Source organism: Ahaetulla prasina, chromosome 1 (assembly GCF_028640845.1).
Source record: "Ahaetulla prasina isolate Xishuangbanna chromosome 1, ASM2864084v1, whole genome shotgun sequence".
In the NCBI taxonomy this organism is placed as follows: Eukaryota; Metazoa; Chordata; class Lepidosauria; order Squamata; family Colubridae; genus Ahaetulla; species Ahaetulla prasina.
In genome coordinates, this window is record NC_080539.1 from 181,868,111 (window position 1) to 181,890,188 (window position 22,078).

The following is a 22,078-nucleotide window of genomic DNA, read 5'->3' on the forward strand; positions in this document are numbered from 1 at the left end:
ATGGTTGACATGAGAAATGGTTTAATCTAGCTCCCAGGCAGTTCTGCCTTGTTTTCAAACTGACTTGATCAATTTGCTCTTTCTCATCCTATAGAGAAAAGGCCAGTTCCAACTTCATCTTGTTTTTGCAACAGTAAGATCTGCTAGCATGTTGTTGTTGTTTTTCTGACTGTATGAGAACTACTTCTCATAGTGTCAACTAATCTGCTGTTTAATAGAATCCTTTCTAATCCCAAATACCAGGTCCACCCAAAAATTCTGGCTCAACTACAAACCTTTTAAGAGGGCAGATGTTTGATCACAACCTACTCATGGGTGCTTCTATTACCTCTTCGATCCATTTCTTCTATTCCCAGTGAGATATTCCCACTGGTTGGTATGCCAGAAATATACATGTTCAAAATTGCAAACTATGCATTTCCCTCAACCCAGTGCTGGGATTCAGCCAGTTCACACCTATTCAGAGAACCGGTTGTTAACTTTCTAAGCAGTTCAGAGAACCAGTTGTTGGAAGAAATCTTATTTTGTTTTTTTCCACTTTACAGGGCTAATCCTGTAAGGAAGGCAGGAAGGAAACATTCTGGTATTGTTTCTAGCCTAATCTTTATTGTCCTGCTTACAGAAACTGCCTCTTTGGTTAACCCTTATTACATTGTAACAGCTAAGGTGAAGTGCCCATCGACCTGAGTGACACTGAGTTGGCCACACCCACATGGTCACATGACCACCGAGCCATACCTACCCAGCTGGTCATTAGGGCAGAGAACTGGTTATTAAATTATTTGAATCCCACCACTGCCTCAACCTGTAGCTTCTCTTCTTTCTTTTCTTCTCTTGCAGGAGCAAACATAACATACACACAATAGTTTTATTGGTTTTATCAAGAATCTTAACGTTGGGGGTGATATCAGTCAATATTGATCAATCAATACAAAATGAATGTCTGCTTACTGGGTATAGGAAGAACAACAACAAAAACCTACTGGACTGACATATACATACATACACAACATTTAGTAACCACAGCTGGTATCCTCAATTCAGTCATTAAGCAAAGCAGTTGCTAAGTCAAACCACAATTGTGCTTATTTCAGCTTTCCTTTGCTTTGCAGACCTGAAAAGGTCGTAAATGGGAGGATTGGTCTCAAAGTTACTGTTTCATTACTATTGCAACAATAAATGGTCACTGTCTGAGGCAATTGCTAAATGAGGACACTCTGCATTGTGTTAAGCACAATACAGTTTGCTTGTAGTAAAAGCATGATATATAAATATGAACACATTATGGTTTATTTCTTTTAATAATTATGATTGGTTGTGTGCTTATTTATTGTCAGTAAGGATGAGCATGATGTGTGAACAGCCATCGTTTTCTGGTGTATTCCTGGTTTACCCTGTACCCTACTTAACTTTCTAATAGCAACTCAAGACAAGCAACTGGTTAAGACAGAGGAAAAACAAAGGAGGAATTATACAACCAGGCAATCATTAATCTGTGTATCTGTAGGACTCTGGCATGTTCATCAAAGCATAATTAAAACAATGGCTTGGCATACAATGACAGTATTTGCACACTATGCAATGCCAAAAACTGCTTTGACAAATATCTGTTGAGCAAATCAGTTTATCATGATTCAGGCATAACAGGCTAGGATTTTTAACCAACAAATCATAACTTCACATTACTTTTGTTGGTAGAATGTAAAATTAAGTTTCTTTCATGGAATGAATTTGCACATCAGGTTAAAATAAATCATAATTTCAATGAAGTGTAAAGCATGAATCAAGCCAGTCCAAATCAACTACTCACTATAAGAACAAGAACCATGATTGACTAGATCATGATAACAAGGTAACAAGATTCTGAAGAAAACATGCCATCATTGACAATATAAAAAGATAGAGCCAATACACATACAAAATAAACCAGCAATGGGTAATAACTTAATTTTAATAGAATAATTGTTATATTATGCTCAGGTGTTAGTGAGTAACATGCAAATATTTTCCAACTGTTAATTTCTTAACATTTAAAATTTTTGACACTTGAAATTGTCTTGAAAAATAAACTTTAAAATCAGTGAACACCTATTAATGCTGCTTAAGTATTCAGACAGCTTAATGTTTGCTATTACTAGTTGGACTACTTATGTATGACTCAAAGGACTGAACGCTCCTTTCCTTTTTGATGCTCAGATTTTATTTTTAAGAAAGCACTTGAAATAGCTCAAAATAAGCTACTTTATTAACAAAAAAGTAATGTACCAGTGGCAAATTATTAAATCAGGAAGGTAAAGACATTAAAGACAAAAAGACGGGGAAAACTAGTTGGGTAGATGAGTTACTAACCAATAACTAGGTCAACAATCAATGCATAGGAATGTGAATTAAGGGCAGCTGGCACCCTTTATTACTGGGGCAGTAGATTAATTCAATGACAGTCTGAGAAATTCAAATCTGAATGAAACTATTAGACTTGTATTAGTATAAAAAATCATATATGGTGTTTTATATTCAGAGGTGTTTAAGACTGAGGCAACAATACTTGCAGGGCATTTCAATTCACAGGGGCCAGTTGATTATACCGAGTACCAGGTCTGTCTCTTCGAATATTTAACACTCTCTTAACTAGTTCGTCCACTTACTGGGAAGGGAAGATTATACGCTCTATTGAAAATATCAGTGGTTTATGCTGTTTAATATTGTGTATTCATATAAATGTATAATAGCAACAGAAATTACAGTACTGTTTTTCTTAGAACTTATTTTTGTAATTTTGTAATTTATTTACTGGGGTTGCCTTGTTATGTTATGATGTGAAATGGCTATGTCATCCAAATTTTATAAAAAATGAACCTGAAGTAGAGAAATAGCAGACATCATGGACTTTCTCCTTCCTGTTCATTCATGGAGATGCTTGCAGATCAGATTTCTAGGCTGTACATTCTGGTTATTATAAATAATGGGGAAGTTACATTTTTCAGGCTAATAATCAGTTGCTTTTCCATTTATCTGATTAGAAATTTTATCTTCAAACTCTAAGTAGAATGTTCTATTGACACTCTTCCATCAACTGTTGATGAGACGGCTGAGGGTGGTCTTGGTGACATTTTATGGGATGAGTTTGACCCTGTGGCTCCCGAGGACATGGACAGGTTGTTGGGTAGGTTGAATGCCACCACGTGTTTACTGAACCCGTGCCCCTCCTGGTTGGTGCTGGCCACTCAGGAGGTGACACGAGGCTGGCTCCAGGCAATTACAAGCGCTTCCTTGGTGGAGGGAGTCTTTCCGGCCGCCTTGAAAGAGGCGGTGGTGAGACCCCTCCTCAAGAAGCCTTCCCTGGACCCGGCTGTGTTAGGTAATTATCGTCCAGTCTCCAACCTTCGCTTCGCGGCGAAGGTTGTAGAGAGTATGGTGGCATACCAGTTTCCCTTACACCTGGATGAAACTGTCTATCTAGACCCGTTCCAGTCCGGTTTCCGGCCCGGTTACAGCACTGAGACGGCTTTGGTCGCGTTGGTGGATGATCTCTGGAGGGCCAGGGATAGGGGTTGTTCCTCTGCCCTGGTCCTATTAGACCTCTCAGCGGCTTTCGATACCATCGACCATGGTATCCTGCTGCGCCGGTTGGAGGGATTGGGAGTGGGAGGCACCGTTTATCGGTGGTTCTCCTCCTATTTCTCCGATCGGTCGCAGACGGTGTTGACAGGGGGGCAGAGGTCGGCCCCAGGCGCCTCACTTGTGGGTGCCGCAGGGTCGATCCTCTCGCCTTCTGTTCAACATCTATATGAAGCCGCTGGGTGAGATCATCAGTGGCTTCGGTGTGAGGTACCAGCTGTACGCTGATGACACCCAGCTGTACTTTTCACACGGGCCACCCCAGCGAAGCTATCAAGTGCTGTCCCGGTGTTTGGAGGCCGACGGGTCTGGATGGGGAGAAACAGGCTCAAGCTCAATCCTCCAAGACAGAGTGGCTGTGGATGCGGCATCCCGGTACAGTCAGCTGAGTCCACGGCTGACTGTTGGGGGCGAGTCATTGGCCCCGATGGAGAGGGTGCGCAACTTGGGCGTCCTCCTGGATGAACGGCTGTCTTTTGAAGATCATTTGACGGCCGTCTCCAGGAGAGCTTTCTACCAGGTTCGCCTGGTGCGCCAGCTGCGCCCCTTTCTAGACCGGGATGCCCTATGCACGGTCACTCACGCCCTTGTGACGTCTCGCCTGGATTATTGCAATGCTCTCTACATGGGGCTCCCCTTGAAGGGCATCCGGAGACTGCAGTTAGTTCAGAATGCAGCTGCGCGGGTTATAGAGGGAGCCCCTCGTGGCTCCCGTATGACACCTATCCTGCGCAGACTGCACTGGCTGCCTGTGGCCTTCTGGGTGCGCTTCAAGGTTTTGGTAACCACCTTTAAAGCGCTCCATGGCATAGGGCCGGGTTACTTACGGGACCGCCTACTGCTACCGAATACCTCTCACCGACCCGTGCGCTCTCACAGAGAGGGACTCCTCAGGGTGCCGTCAGCTAGGCAATGTCGTCTGGCGACGCCCAGGGGACGGGCCTTCTCTGTGGGGGCTCCCACCCTCTGGAACGAACTCCCCCCAGGACTCCGTCAACTTCCCCCCTCCGAACCTTCCATCGCGAGCTTAAGACACATTTATTCATCTGTGCAGGACTGGACTAGATTTTAAATTTATAGGGGTTTTAATTAGTTTTAATATTTATATTATTTTTTAAGAATCTGGCTTTAGAATAAGTTTTTTAATGGTTATTTTAATTTGTATATTACTGTTTTTATTTGCCTGTGAACCGCCCTGAGTCCTTCGGGAGATAGGGCGGTATACAAATACGAATAATAACAAATACGAATAATAAATAAACTGTACACATATACATACATGTATACCAAAAGTACATTTACAGATTAGGTGAGACCTGGCTTAATAGCAGTAACTGTGAGTGGGATCTTGGAATCCTAGTGGACAATCAATTAAATATGAGCCAGCGGTATGCAGCGGCAGTCAAAAAAGCCAACAATCCTAAATTGCATGAACAGAGGGATTCAATCAAGATCAAATGAGGTACTAATACCACTCTATAAAGTCTTAAAAAGACCACACCTAAAATACCGCATCTAGTTTTGCCCACCACACTATAAAAAAAGATGTTGGGACTCTAGAAAGAGTGCAGAGAAGAGCAACCACGGTGATTAGGGGACTGGAAACTAAAACATATGAGGAACAGTTACAGGAACTGTGCATGGCTAGTTTAGTGAAGACAAGGACCAGGGATGACATGATAGCAGTGTCCCAATATTTGAGGGGCTTCTACAGAGAGGAGGGGGACAACCTATTTTCCGAGGACCCGAAGGCCAGATAAGGAACAATGGATGGAAACTGATCAAGGGGAGATTCAACCTAGAAATAAGAAGTGATTTTCCTTATTTTCGCCTTCATTCGTGAGATATTTTCTGATTGTGAGAACAATCAACCAGTGGAACAGCTTGCCTTCAGGGGCCGTGGTGTGGCTCAGGCTGTAAGAAGCCTGTTATTAAATACAGCTGCCTGCAATTACTGCAGGTTCTAGTCCCACCAGGCCCAAGGTTGACTCAGCCTTCCATCCTTTATAAGGTAGGTAAAATGAGGACCCAGATTGTTGGGGGGGCAATAAGTTGACTTTGTATATAAATATACAAATAGAATGAGACTATTGCCTTACACAATGTAAGCCGCCCTGAGTCTTCGGAGAAGGGCGGGATATAAATGTAAAAAAAAAAAAAAGAAGAAGTTGTAGGTGCTTTATCACTGCAGGCTTTCAAGAAGAGATGGGACAGCCAATTGTGAGAATGGTGTAGGGTCTCCTGCTTGGGCAGGGGGTTGGACTAGATGTCCTACAAGGTCCCTTCCAATTCTGTTATTGTGTATTCAGTACTGGAACTGTTTCAAGTGATGCAGGCATTAAAAAGCTTTCCTTCTAATTTGATACATATACAGATTGAAAGAAGCAGTGAAGTATAGGTAGACCTTATTTAGGAACTGCCAAATTTTGTGACCATTGGCAATCATGACAGTGATGAAAAAACAGCTATGACCAATCCTCACATTTACAACCCTAAGATCTGTACAGCAAAGGAAAGTTGAAGTAAGATCATATGTACAGTCATGATTTCATTTAGTGAGCATTCCACTTAACAACCAAGTGGCCAGTTCTAATTATGGTCACTAAATGAATGTTATTTGTATTATAAAAACGCCTGCAAGACGTAACAGAAAATGCAAGTGTAATTCTGACTACAGACAGTAAAGCCTTGGGAAAGATGTATTAGCACATAAAAAATTCATTTATAAAAAGCAGTATTTGAATCCTAAACCTAATCCTGAGAATTTAATAATCTAACCTGGGTAAAAATCAGCCCAAACTGAGGGCCTTCCTGGAAGTGGTCCTGCTGGAACCCACAGAAATCATGTTTACAAAAGAAGGTGGACTTCCTTTAACTGAATTATTATCATTTTAAAAAATCACTATTCTCAAAGCACTAATCACTCCTTGAAGAAGCAAAGAATTAAGCTTTCAATTGATGTTGCTGAAGCACCCTTGACTATAAAAATAATCTCAAAAGATTAACACTGCACCAAACCCCAAATGCTAGCCAAATTCAGCTGTTATAAAGGGAATCAAATTCACAAGGCCTCCAAATGAAAAACAAACTTTGTGTTGTCCTTGAAAAATGCTGAATGTACAGCACCATAGCAACAGTACAGTTCGCATCCAAGTAGCTATGCAATTGTACCAACCTCTGTGAATCTCCTGAGGTCCAGTAGAAAATTCCCACTTTGACAACACAGAAGAGGAGAAACATGTCATTATCACCTTAAATCATATAGTTCTCCTACAGGCAATATGACAATCATTTTGCCATTGTTCAGAGATACGAGAAATGAGCCAAAGAATCCCACTCTTTTCTCCCATTATGTCATTATTAACTCTGAACAATCCTTGTACAGGCATGGACCTGGCTGAAACATGCTGTTAATCTATAATCTGGTGCCCACTTTTGTTTCAGCTTCCAAATGCAAAACCTCTGGTCCCAGCACATATCACGCTTTCTAAAGCCTTAGCTATGGTTTCAGATCCCCTTCTGGATTTGCTACCAAATTGTGATTTTGAATATGACAGAAAGATGAAACTAATGCATTCTAAGCAATGAAATTATCAGGCTCTTGATCAATTAAATTTTATCTATATACTTAAATCTGCCCAGGCCTTTTCCATATTTTGAAGTGGGTTTTTCTGCCCGCCATTCAAACATTGTCTCCTACCAGCCTCAAGTGTTATATAAGAATCCTATCAAGAAAGCAAACTCTGGTTTACAAAAAAAAAAAAAAAGAATTTGCTAAACTACCCCTCTTCCTAAAGAACTCATTACAGCTTTGCATTATGTTTGAAATGAGTTTTGGCATTTTAGACCAGTACTGGGAAAACATTCCTGCATCTGGCAGACAACAAAATGCCCAGGTTCTAAATGGCCTTGAAGGAGCCTGGTAAATAAAAAAGCAATTTCCTATGTGCCAGATATTACAACAGTATCAGTGCTGATAAGGGCTAAGTAAGACTTCAACAAATGCTTTGTAACACTCTTCCAAACACTTCAATTTAAATTAACTCAGTTATTATGAAATGCAAGATGAGAAACTGAAGGCAACATAATATCTTGCATCAGAGAGATCTGAACAAGACCATTTGCGTACCCGCACAGTGTCTTAAAGATGATGGATTGAAAATTGCAGGTAAATATCTGTGTGACTTCTATATTGGCACTTTTGTACTGGTATGGAACTCCACAACAGCAAATCCTTACAGCCATGAAGGTCATTATACATCTTGCATAGTCAATTTCAGAGGATTACTCAAGAATGAAACTGGGGAACAGGCAAATTACACTTTTGCCTCCCTTGAAGACTGCAAATATACAGTAAATGCAATCAATAAAATCTAGAAAAGAAGCATATTGGTGCAGCAAGAATACATTCAAATTCTCAATGCTTTGTTTACCAGGTATTTGATGGCATGATCTAGAACCCTGCTAGTAATTTGTTTTTAATGAAAAGCAACATTGGAACCAAAGGGGAATATATATATATAATAGCAGCTCAGTCCCTTAATCCCCCACTCCCCCATAATAGGCCAAAAACTGAACAACAACATGCTTGTCCACCCTCTGTCTCCTGATGACAACAAAGCAACAGTGGCTGTAGCAGAACCATTCCTTTCATAACCTCAGCTCTTCATCCTTTTTCTCTCTGGGTGTATGACAGAAGAGATCATTTGCAAAGCTACTGTTATAATCATGATACATGGAAAGCACTAACTAATTTCTGGTTTGGGACTACAGTTTGGGTCAAAGATGTATAGGGGGTTCCCATGTTTGACACCCAAGAGTTCAGAACTCTTCTATGACAATCTTCCTCTCTCCCAGTTCTCCCATTTGCCATCTCTCTCTAACCCAGGGATGGGGATATTTTCCGTAAAGGCAGCCTAAGGAAACTTTTCCCTATCTGCCAGAAAAAGGAGACATTGTCTATCCTAGGTAAATAAGAGCCTGAGGGAGGAGGTGAGGAGTTCCCTGTTGGGAAAGGGGTGATCCATAGGTTTCCCTGCTGCAGTGCCACTGGTCCATGACTTAGCAAATTGAAACATCTCTCCCCACCAGTCTGATGGCAGGAGTCCTTTGGCAGACGGAAGAAATGAGATCCTGGAGGCATCTTCGCCCACCAACTTTGGAAGGAAGCCCAGCCCAGGGCCAACCCACTGCCTTTCCCAGCTCCTGAACATGTGGAATGAGCAGCCGGCTTTGGGAGGCTTCCCCACGCCAGCTTCCCCTTGCATAAACGATTGCTCTCTTGTTTTGAAGGCCACTTGAGGTTAACCGCCAAAAACCGCCTCCGACCACAGGCAGGTTGGGACATGAGTCGCCCCAGGTCGGGACGGAAGGCTCAAGGCTTCCGAAGCAAAGGCGGCTCGCTTCTCCACACCAGGGAAAGCCGGCGCGTTTCATTTTCGGAGCACTGACCGCTCGAGTCAAAGATGGTTGGATGGCTCAGGGCGCAGCTTCCCGAGCAACAGCATTGCGGAGACTCGCTCCCCGACTCCTTCCCTCCCCCCTCCCCAAGTCCCCGTCCCCACAAACCACCTACCCCTCTACCGCAACAGGGAAGCTCCCGAGGCGCTCGGTTCTTCCTTTCTCTCGCCCGCATCCCTGGCACGGTGACTCACCAGGAGAAGGCTGGAGACCAACGCGGCTCCTCGGGTGGCCTTGCGGAAGGCGGCGGCGGCGGCGGAAGCCCCCATGGCCGGCGTTGGGTGCGGGGAAAGATGCTTTCTGCGCGGGCGGAGGCCGTTACGAAGCCATGGAGGCCGAGAGCTGAGAAGGGCGCGCCTTGCCCACCGCCGGAAGAGCTGCCCATCTAGCAGCCCCGCTGCCCCATTGCCGGGCAGGGGATGAGCAAGGGAGGACTCGGGGAAGGGCGGGGAAGGGCAGGGCAGGGCAGGGGGCTGGCGGGGGTTTAGCAAAAGGCAGCCGCCCGGGCACGAGGGAACGCTGGTCCCAGCGGGCTCCGGGGCCAGCCGTGCAGCTCCTCGGCGGTAGGAGCCGAAAGACACAGGAGGAGGAGGACTGCGCTCAGCAGGAGAAGCGGCCGGCTTCCCATAGCGACTGGGGGCGGCGGGAGACCCCACTCCCACCTACCTCGCTTCCCAGCCTGTTTCGAATGACCAGAAGGGCGGGGAAACGTCTGAGCCCAAGGCAGCCGGTGGGCGGGAAGAGAGGCGGCGAGAGCGCACATGGGCCGAGAAGGAGAGGCGGGGCTTTCTTTTGTTACATCATCTTTTCAGAAAGACTGGCCCGCCCGGTCCTGCCCAGCCCAGCCCTGCCCAAAAACCTTTCGTCCGACTCGAAACTACTGTAAGAAGGGTAATCTTCTTCATCTCTTTTTCCAGACTAGAGTCTTTTAAGTGACTGAGCTTGTCCCCAAAAGGGCTTTGGGTCAGATGCGATTAGCTCGATTCTACAGGAACAGGAATCGGGCCCCCGGGCTCTCCCAGGTGTATTAGATTTGGGGGAGATTATAAATCAGCTTTGTATGGTAAGGATGGGACATCATCTTAATGTTAGGCAGCAAAACCGGCTCTATGTTAGACTACAGTTTCCTTCTTGACAGTGAGCTACCGGTAAGCTGGCTGGAGTTGATGACAACTGAACAATTCTAGAGGGAGCCAGGGTTGTTCCAGAACCATGGACAGTCCTCTGTCTGTCTGTCTGTCTATCTGTCTGTCTCGTTCTCCCTCCCTGCCTCTCTTTCTCTCTCTCTCTCTCTCTTAAGAAAGAGAGAAAATCAGATTATATGCTAAAACTCCAATAAGTTTTTATTTCCTTGAATTCTGTTCCCATAATGATTATAATGAAAACTGCTACTTTGCATTAGTGTTTATATCTTCATTGTGCAAAGGGGTTTGCACAGGAAGAAAGGTCTATAATCATTCTCTCCTATGCACTGAAAATATATAGATATGACACTGCCTTGACTGCATTGATTGGAATGTTTTTGAAAGTACAGTACCTCTGCAGACTTAGATGAACTCACAGAGACTGTATGTCAGCTTCTGTGAAGACCTATGTGTACCCACCGGAACTTGCGAATATACAGTAATAACAAACCTTGGTTCACAGCTAAACTTAAGCAGTTACGTCATTCCAAAGAGGAAGCCTACAGAAAAGGTGATAAAATGCTGTACAATCTGGCCAGAAATGTATTAACAAAGGGAGATCAGAGCAGCAAAAAGAAATTACTCTGAAAAGCTAAAGAATCAGTTCTCAACAAATGAACCAGCAAACATGTGGAAAACTTAAAAATATCACCAGCTATGGCAAACCTCCTTCCCAGGCTGAAGGAAATCAGCAATTGGCAGATGACCTGAACATGTTTTACTGCAGGTTTGAAAGGAAACTACAGCCACCTATCTCCACAACCCCCCTCTCAGACACACCAACAACAGCCAAGCCTCCTACAACTGACCCCATCCCATTGGGTTCACAACCCCTAGTGATCACAGAAAAGGAAGTGCAAGACATATTTCACAGACAAAAGCCAGGAAAAGCTCCAGGCCCAGACAAGATAACTCCTTGCTTAAAAAGTCTCTGCTGACCAATTGTCCCCCATCTTCATCCTTATCTTCAATAAATCACTAGAGATGTGCTATGTTCCTTCTTGCTTCAAACAGTCTACTATCATCCCAGTGCTGAAGAAGCCCACTATCAAGGAACTGAATGACTACAGACCAGTTGCTCTAATATCAATAGTCATGAAAACCTTTGAAAGGCTAGTGCTATCCCACTTGAAAACCATCACGGATCCACTGTTAGACCCCTTGCAATTTGCATATGGAGCAAATAGATCAAAAGATGCTGCTGCTAATATGGCTCTGCACTACATCCTACAACATCTTGAATCTCCAAAGACCTACACAAGAGTCCTCTTTGTAAAGTTTAGTTCAGCATTCAATACCATCATTCCAGACACTCTTCTAACTAAGCTAAACCAGCTACAGGTACCTGAACAAACTTGTAAGTGGATCATAAACTTCCTAACAAACAGCAGGAAGCAGCAGGTGAAGCTAAGCAGAATCACATCAGATACCTGTACAATTAGCACAGGGGCCCCCAAGGGTGTGTGCTCTCCCCGCTTCTCTCTGTATATCAATGACTGCATCTCTAATGATCCATCTGTTAAACTACTGAAGTTCGCAGATGACACAACAGTGATCGGTCTCATTCAAAAAAATGATGAATCCGCATAAAGATGGGAAATTGAACAACTAGCCTCGTGGTGCGACCAGAACAATCTGGAATTGAACACACTCAAAACCGTAGAAATGGTAGTAGACTTTAGGAGAAACTCTTCCATACTTCCACCTCTTACAATACTAGACAACACAATATCAACAGTAGAGACCTTCAAATTTCTAGGTTCTACCATATTGCAAGATCTAAAATGGACAGCTAACATCAAAAACATCATCAAAAAAGCACAGAAAAAAAAAGGATTTCCAAGAATGTTCTTTCTGTGCCAACTCAGAAAACTCAAACTGCCCAAGGAGCTGCTGATATAGTTCTACAGAGGAATTATAGAGTCTGTCATCTGCACCTCTATAATTGTCTGGTTTCGTTCTGTAACCCAACAAGACAGACACAGACTTCAGAGGATAATTAGAACTGTGGAAAAAACAATTGCCACCAACCTGTTTTCCATTGAGGACCTGTATACTGCACGAGTCAAAAAGAGGGCTGTGAAAATATTTACAGACCCCCTCACATCCTGGACATAAACTGTCTCAACTCCTACCCTCAAAACGATGCTACAGAGCACTGCATATCAGAACAACTAGACACAAGAACAGTTTTTTCGCGAACGACATCACTCTGCTAAACAAATAATTCCCTCAACACTGTCAAACTATTTACTAAATCTGCACTACTATTAATCTTCTCATCATTCCCATCACCCATCTCCTTCCACTTATGACTGTATGACTGTAACTTTGTTGCTTGTATCCTTATGATTTATATTGATATTGATTGTTTCCTGATTGCTTATTTGTACCCTATGATTATCATTAAATGTTGTATCTTAGAATTCTTGATGAACGTATCTTTTCTTTTATGTACACTGAGAGCATATGCACCAAGACAAATTCCTTGTGTGTCCAATCACACTTGGCCAATAAAAAATTATATTCTATTCTATGATAAAGATATATACAGAGAAAGATGCATGTGCATATTTCCTTATATAGGTGTTGTAATTGAACTGCCACCACTTATAGAAGGACATACTGTATTAATGTGTTTCATCCACCATTGTACCACATCAGACAATCCCAATGTGAATGTCAAGATATGGACCTATCCACTTAATCCACATAGACCCCTTCCCATGATTAATAAAAACACATCTTCAGGAACCAAATAAAAGATCTACTAGTCTAGTCTATATGTTGCACTGATGGTAGCCCATTTGTCTTTTGATATTGTGTGACTCAGCCAATTATAGCTCTTTCAGCAATATAAAGGTTAAAGTAGTGGTTCTCAAACTGTGAGTGGCGTGGTGGCCTAGTGGTGAAAACACTTGCTTCCTACTTGGAAGGTTGAGAGTCCAGGTGGCAGCCGATGTTTATCTCCTAAGGCACAAAGAAAAAATATCTGCTGTGAACTTTGCATGGTGTCAGGAAGGGCATCTGGCCTGTAAACGCTCAGATCGATCTGATCGCCCCAACTCTACCATGAATTCAGGAATTGCAGGGTTGTAAAAAGGGAGCTTTTAGTAATGGTTCTCAAAGTGTGGTCTGGGGCTCTCCAAAACTCTTTCAGCAGGTCAGCAGTGTCAACTACAATATTTTAAAATTTTAAAATATTTTTGCAATTTTTCTAATGTAGTGAATATCAATAAATACATACTTCATAAAGCAAAGAGTTTTGGGGTCCTCAATCATTTTTAAGAATGTAAAAGGGTCCTCAGACCACAATGGGTTAGAAAATCAGAATTTAACTCTTCAGTATTTTCATCATCATCAAAATTGTAAAAATAAAATAAACTGATAATTTCATATCCACCCACAGTTGGGGAACCATTCAGAGCTTATTCTTTAACCATCCTATCTGACCGCTCAAAAGAAACCAGAACGGCATACAAAGGCAGTGGAACTGATTTCCATCTATAATCTATAAAACTCTCATCATGACCTTTACCTGGACAACAACATTTTTTGAACCAGACGAGCTAACTTATAAAATGTATCTAAGAGGCAGAATCAATGACTCCTGGGAGAATGAAATTTGGGGAAGTTGTGGATGTTCCAGTACTCACAAATGAAGACAAATATATGTGTCCCAGGATAATGTGCTAGGAAAAATTCATGGCCCTAATTAGATGATCTTATGCAAATATCTTCTTGCAAAATCTGCTCCTGTTTTACAAAGATCCAAGCAAGCAAGTAGCAATGTAAAGGAGAAGAGTTGTTTAGCATTTGCCTAATCTTAGTCTGGAAAGTGTCTGTTCTGTCCTCCTTCGCCTCCGTCCGAGTGATGGCTTAATTAGCCAGCACTATCAGCTCTGGCAGCAGAATAGCGAGCGTATGCCAAGTGTCTCTGTTATCTCCCTCGACGCTGATAAGTCACCCAGGAACAAACTTCAGCTCTTAGTTAATCAGTTGATTTGCCTGCTACGAAGAGGCACAGCAGCTCTTGCTGCCTTTATATCCTGTGGGGTGTGGCTCCATGACTCAGCACTTCCTAGGCCTGCCCCACCCCTGCTTCTGTTGTTCCCTTCTCTCCTGCCTACGAAACCTAGGGTTCAACCAAGCCTGATTGCCATCAGCTAGGTCAGAAGGCGTGGCCTGGGGGGTGAAAGAGTCAGGGGACGGAGGCCTCGTTATCTCTTCCACCTGGCCTGCCTCTGGCTCCTGGAGCTGACGGCCCTTCCCCCTCACTTTCCAAGTCACTTTCTGGCAGGAGGCCCGGCTTGGGGGGCGCAGACACGACAGTGTTATCCTTGACACTTTAATACCAGTTTTATTCTCTGTTGCTATTAATATTACTGAATACAGAGGATTGTGAAGGGGATTATTGAAAGTATCTACTATTTTCAAACTGTGTTCCTTTTTCCAACTAGATCTGTCTGCTAAACTTTTCAAGGACATGGATTGGTCTTATAATTTTACCACAAAAGGGAACTGATTCCTGTAATCAGCATTTTTCATCTGGTGTACATGGTATTAAGATGTTAAAAGATTGGGCCAAAATGTGGGCACAATTTTTTAGGGGGAGGAGGAACAAATCAAATAAGAGTGGCTCCTGATTGAGCCAAATCTGTTCATCTTTCATGTTGGATGCATTGGTTTTCTGCACCTATATATCTACTGATGACTGGACTATTACATATGGCAATAGTTACTGAAGGGACTCTGCACTTTCATTTCTTTTCCTAGTCTAAAATACTTACTTTGCATGCTACTCTGTAATATGCCTCCTACTGGCTAGACCAGTGATGGTTAAACTTTTTGGTGCTGAGTGGCCAAAGCACAGGAGCACAAATGCATACACGTGTGCCCAGACCCCCAAAATGCATTGCGAGCACACCCCATGCATGCGCCCCCCCCCTGCGCATGCTCCCCCTCATGCCCCGTTTTGGCTTCCAGGTTGGTGCAGGAGGCCCAGGCCCAAAACGGGGTGCAAGGGGGTCACACAAACCATCAAAATGCAATGTGAGCACCCCCATCTATGTACCTCTCCCCCCACGCATGTGCAGCTGGCTGACGAGAGGTGCGCGTGCATGTGCGGTGCAGCTGAGCTGGGGTGACGGCTGGTGTGCAAGGCGACATGGCTTCACGTGCCACTTCGGGCATGCATGCCATAGGTTCGCTAACATGGGGCTAGACTGATAACTTTCAGGCTTTTCATCCTTCCCTTCCCCTCCAATAGTTCAAAATAGCAATTAAAAAGACACTTTTTGTTTTACACTTAATTGTAAAACATCTCAATTGTCCTGCATATCCATATGACTAAAACACTGAGAGAGACACGGCCAAAATAATTTGAAAAGCTTCTCATCAACACTTGATGCTGGCCTTTCTTACTAACTTTCCTAACCTTTTGCTTAGGCCAGAGAAAAACTTCTATGATCCATCTTAGGTCATATATGCACTGGTTAGACCCCAGCTAGTGTCACCCTCTGGTCAGTCTGTCTAGCCCTTTTTAAAACAATCCACATTGGCTGCACTTACTGCAATTACCAGTTTAATTGTCCACCATGTAAAAAACGTTTCCTTCTGAGTTGGTTCTGATTCTGCCTACATTTAATTAAAACAGATGACATCACATATTTGAACACTGTTTCTGCATTATATCACATGTGATTTTAAATACCTCAGTCATGTCTTCTCTGTATCAGTTCTGTTAAAACTTTAAACTGATTAGTTATTAATTCTATTGATTGAATAAATAATTGATTGTTCTGGAGAAAATCTTACCTATGTGTTCACTGACCGGATGACAAACAATTATCAATCATTAGTTAATCATTACAACAATATTTGAGTCTAGTGTTTTATAGGACAGTCAGATAATAAGCAAGATAATGGGGTAGTTAGCTTAGGTCATTAATAATTCCTAATTCTGAAGTCAGTTTTCTACTTCCTGAATTATAGGCAGTGTGCTATAAATACTGGATGATGGAAGGTGACAGTAGTAGTAGAAGTATGCTGCTGTGTAAACTGGGCTGTAATGGTTAATATATAGTTCTATGTCTAGTGCAGACAAAATCAATTGGGTTACATCAGTAAATCAGGTTTTTAAAGTATGGCTTGATGTGTTGTATGAATATAGCCTATAAAGAAATTGAGGATTAAAGTTCAGTTTATTCTCTTGATATGATTTACTCAGTTGGAGATTTCTGTTTTTCTTCTAAAACCTTCTTGAAATTTCACATCAAACTATTATCTTTTTATTGTGTAAGATTTAATTGTTTAAGGGCTGTCACAGACAAGAGGGAGGCAATTTATTCACCATAACACCTGAGGGCATAACACCTAAGCAATGGGTGGAAACTCATCAAAGGGAGAACTAATCTAGAACTAAGGAGGAAATTCCTGACAGTGAGGACAACTAATCAATGGAACAGCTTGCCTTCCAAAGTTATGGGTGTTCCATTGCTGGAGGTTTTCAGGAGATGGGGTAGAAGACCTCCAAGATCCCAACTCTATAACTCTAAGGTTTTGTTTTTTTTTAGTTAGATATTGGAGATTCTTATCCAGAAGACCATACCATAAACTGAAAAGAGTTTGTCCCAGGTTCATTACAGTTGTAAGAAGTTTTTAAAAAATATTTTTTTATTTTATTTAGCTTTAAAACATAGAAGTAGCCATGATAACCACAGAAGGGAAAAGAAAATCAGAAATCCACATTAAGATAATACATTTTTTTGTTTTGCTGCCTTCAAGTCAGTGTTGATGCCTGGCAACTGCCAGGACAAATCCTTACAGGTTTTATGGCAAAGTTTTTGGGAAATGTTGCCATTATCTGTGTTCTAGAGCTGAGAGAAAGTGACTGATCCAAGGTATCAGTTATCTTTTATCAGTTTTTTAAAATTATTTTAATTTTAATTTTATATTAATAATTTAAAATTTTAATTAATTATCAGTTATATATAAGGTATTTCCCTGCAGGCAGAGATATAACTCACAATCTTACAGTTTCTAGCCTGATGCTTTAACCACTACACCAAATGGTTCTCTGTACATTTATTAGGCCTCTTTATTTATTGGATATGAATGCTGCCAGATCCAAATAGACCCATGGCACCTTGTAGAGTAACCATTTAATTATTCATAGGGTAACTTAAAACATAAACGTTCATCATATAACTTAAAGTATAAAATACTAAATACTTTTGAATACCTGCCTTACGTTTGCTGTTTAGGGGGCTCCATCCCACATTATATTAATATGGGATCTGGCATTTGTAAAACATCCTGTCATAATGTACACATAATTTAATATTATGTTCCATTGGCATTTAAGAGAATAGAAATGATGCACGCCTCTATGTCTAAGCTTGCTTTGGAAGGTTTCTCACCAGTTCCCAAAGAAGACTGACAAAGGGATAGCTGCAACCTCACCAATTTATCATACAGAAAATGGTGCATGAATGCTGTGCCCCATGGTGTCCCTTTTGTAAGGATCCCTCGGTGTGTTCTCAACATTCCAGAAGTGCCCATTTATGCTACCCACTCCTCCAAATTCTCTGCTTCTGTTTCAGAAGCGCTCAGTTCCTTATGGAACAAATATGCACATTTGTTCCGTTCATATAATTAATACCAACATCTGCTTTGTCTTTCAGTTAGTTGAAACAAGAATAAACCCTAGGCTAATTTCTTAAATAGAGAATATATATAAGATTTTTTTGTTGCTTTGTAGTATGATCGAGAATTCAAAATGATGAAACTAGGCAGCTACCAGTTAGAACATATAGATCTAATCATAAAAGATTATTTCTTATAACCAAAATACAATGGTAAAACACACATCCCGTTGTTTTCTATAGTAGATAGAAACAAATGTTTGTGTTTTGGAAGGTGTGGTGGCCTAGAAATGAAGAGGCTTGCCTCCAGCTCAGAAAGTTGAAAGTTCAATCTTCAGGGCACAAAGAGAAAATATCTGCTGTGGACTGTCTGTAGACAGTAAACACTCAGCTCCATTCAGATACTACCCCAATTAAGAGATTACAGGGTGATAGAAAGAAAAAAAAAGTAGATAGAAACAAATGTTTGTATGTCTCAGAAAGTGTGCAGGATAATGAACTGATACAAGTGGTAGCATTTTTTTTCATTTGTGTATGAAAACAAAAAATGGTTTTTACTACATATAACAAAAAGGTGTTTTCTGCTTGTTTATTCCATTCATCCTCTTTACTTAGTATTGAAAGTAACTAACTAAATAATTTGATAATATGCAAAACTCAATCCCAAAATGTCTTAGAGCAGGGGTCTCCAACCTTGGCAACTTTAAGCCTGGAGGACTTCATCTCCTCCAGAATTCTGGGAGTTGAAGTCCTCCAGGCTTAAAGTTGCCAAAGTTGGAGACCCCTGTCTTAGAGGAGGTATGATGAAAACCAGTCTTTCTTAACTGAGTTCCTGAAACAGTGAAGATACTGTTAAAAATCCATGTTTACATCAGCTTTTAAGGTGCAAAGTACCTGTGGTAAGGTCTCTCTGGTCTTGAAAAGAAAACAAAAGAACTAATTAGTATTATGTGAAAGTATCTTTCTTGGTTCCATTCAGCTCTCATAATTAAATATATATATTTTGATGATGAAAGCTGGATTTTAACTGTGGAATATTTATGTTCACAATATGCCTCTCAGATTATTATCAAAGCATAAAAAACAACAGGCTTCTCTGTCTAATTAGTTCTCATGCAAGATGGAGGCTAGCTATCATGAGATGCATAAGAGAAAACCAACACAGAAGGCAAAGAAACATCAATAGTGAAGGGGTCTCTTTAGGGAATGTAGATCTGGTTAGCATTCCTGTATGTAATCAGTTGTTGTTCCTTCTCATTTCCCAAGGTGTGCAAAACTCTCTTTCAAGCTATGAGATGGGTGCGGTGGGGAATCAGAAAAAAGGCAACAGTAAAAAGAGGAAAGTGGGAGAGGGAACGGAAAGTGGGGGAGGGAGCGGATGCCAGTGTTGAAACTTATGGTGAATTAAAGAGCAATTCCATTCTTTATTAATGTGTAATAGGTACTAAAATAAAATCATTGCATATTTACTGATAACTGATATATTCAATACCTCCTATTATCTACGTTGGCTAAAAGTAAGTACTATTATAAGTATTTCTAGAACAAAGAAGAGAAGGCAATATTTTATACAGCGATTAGATTATAGATTTTCTAATTATCTACTTATTGTTTCTAACAGAAATGTAATCAAGAAAAGATTCCAGTGACCTGTTTAATTTATCTAGATTTTTATCTGTAACTAGGTGAAATATTGCAAATGAAATCTCTATTAAAACAATTACCAAATTGCCAAATTTTTAAAAATATAAGATATAATTGTGTTAAAGCAGTTTAAATTATTTCACTGTATTTGTCACTTTTTAAGTGACAGTATATCTATACTTCCACTTTCCCCATTTGCAGGCTTAAATTCTATGAAAGTGCCAGGCAAATTCAGTTCTTCATGAGTACAATAAATTTAAGAAGCTATAAAACCCCAATTTTTATTTAATATGTATAATGTGATGATTGTCAAAAAGTAACTTTTTAAAAATTGTGTTATTTATATTAAAATTCTCTAAATTTTTCTGAAGTAATTTCTTTTCCAAAATTCTTCAATAGCTGAATTATTCAATGAAAAATTTCATGGGAACATTTTATTAATCATTATAAATTATTACTAATTTATATAAATTCAAAGCAAAGCAAAGCATTTTTAAATATAGAGGCCTCACAGATGTTTTACAAGCACTTATTTCCCAAACACTGTAATTTAGATACAAAAAATATTTCTCAGAATGTTAAAAAATAAGAATATATTAAAATTATTGCTAGTTGCTTTTTTTCTTTTCTCTGAACAATATTTGTGAGAATTGCCCTTCTGGCTGTCCCAATTAATTAGTTACCAAATGCCATGAATTTGGCCTTTTGAGGAAACAGACTGTTCAACTTTCCCCATACCTCACCTTTTTCATTTCTCATCTCTTTATACCTTAATAAACATTGCAACATAAAAATATATTACAGTATCCAATTTGCTTTTCCAAAATCTGACTATCAGTATAGTGACCTCTAGTGGCTACATTAATATAATGGAATAGAGCACCTAGTAAACAGAGATGGGAATAAAACTACTAGTGAAAATGAATTTAATGTAAAAATTAATATACATAAGAAATTGAAAACACAATGGGTTTGAGAAAGTGACTATATGACTACAGTAGTGGTTGTCAACTTTAGCAACTTTAAGATGTGTGAACTTCAACTCCCATGTTGGCTGGGGAATTCTGAGAATTTTAGTCCATTCTTCTTAAAATTACCAAGGATGGAAAACATTAGTCTAGATACATCCTCATAAAATATGTACTAAAAACATACATGTGAATGCTAGAAAATTATTTATTCCACTTCCTGCCTTACTTTGTTGCCTCTGTATCCAATCATTGCCAGTTACCTCCAAGGTGATAAGTGGCCTAGTCCATTTTTGCATAGTTCACTTTGGAAAACAGACTCAAGATTCAGAGGGCCTGACAAACATGAGCATTGGGTCCTATCCAACAAGATGCAGTTCAATGGAAAGAAAAATAAGGTCCTGCACTTAGGCAAGAAAACCAGCTACACAGGGATCAGGTAGGTAGGCAATAATTAGCTCAACAGTAGTGCTTATGAGAGGGATCTAGATAGCCCAGTGGACCATTACTTAAGATAAGTGAACAATGTGTTGCAGCTGCCAAAAAAAGCCAATGCAGTCCCAGGCTATATCAACAGAAGGATAGCATCAAGATCGAGAGAAGTGATAGAGTACTGTTCTGTACCATACTGGTGAGATCACATTTGGAGTACAGCACGGACACTGTAATACAAAAATGATGCTGAAGCTCTAGAAAGAGTGCAGAGAAGAGCAACAGAGATGATAAGGAGTCTGGAAGCTAAATTATACAACATACGGCTAAAGCAATCAGGTTTGTTTAGCTTAATCTTCATTAACAAAAGAAGACTCAGGGGAGATATGATAGCAGTCTTCCAATATTTGAAGATCTGGGCCCAAGTAAGATACATTGATTCACCATATTATCTATCTATGATAGATACCATAGTACTATGGTATGAGTCCTTTGGGAGATAGGGCGGTATATAAATATGAATAATAAATAAATAAATAAATAAATAAACTATCCACCATAGTACCAGAGGAACAAGAGGAAATGGGTGGACACTTGTCAAAGGAAGATCCAACCTGGAAATAAGGAAGAATTTCCTGATAATGAGAATTATCAAGCAATGGAACAGCTTGCTTACCTGCATTAACACATACAGGCAATGGTCAACTTGCTCTTTGAAGCAAGGAATTGGAAAAACAACATGGAGGAAAAGGATTTTAATTGCTACCAAAATTATGATGCCACTTCTGTATCTTCTATTGCAGGGCTGTCAAACTCCCAGCTCGCAGCCTGGATGCATCACTCGCTGGCTATGCCCATGCCTGTTTTAGTGAAGGGGGAAAAAGTCTTGAAACATCACGTAACACCACTGGGACACTCCTGTTCTATAGCCCTCAAAGTTTATATAGTTTCCTCCAATCAACTGGAGCTGTGTTACCTTCTCCAAGTTCTGATGACTGGCTTTCAAAGCTCTAATTAACAGTAATCCCCTTGCAGTTGGTGCCATTTAGGAAAAAGCAGAAATCATCATGGACCATTAACCAACAATATGCCTAAAAATGGAATTATCAGCTATCAGCATAATGCT

The 22,078-nt window shown here is 40.8% G+C and overlaps 1 protein-coding gene across 1 annotated transcript in view; it reads right to left on the reverse strand.

Moving 5' to 3' along the window:
- The window catches only part of TNFRSF21 (TNF receptor superfamily member 21), a 55,105-nt gene extending 45,300 nt beyond the window's left edge, over positions 1-9,805 (reverse strand). Inside the window, exon 1 of the mRNA XM_058183758.1 lies at positions 9,273-9,805. Coding sequence (XP_058039741.1) covers positions 9,273-9,347 — 75 coding nt within the window. The 5' untranslated portion in view covers positions 9,348-9,805. The remainder of the gene's footprint in view (positions 1-9,272) is intronic.
- Positions 9,806-22,078: the final 12,273 nt, after the last annotated feature.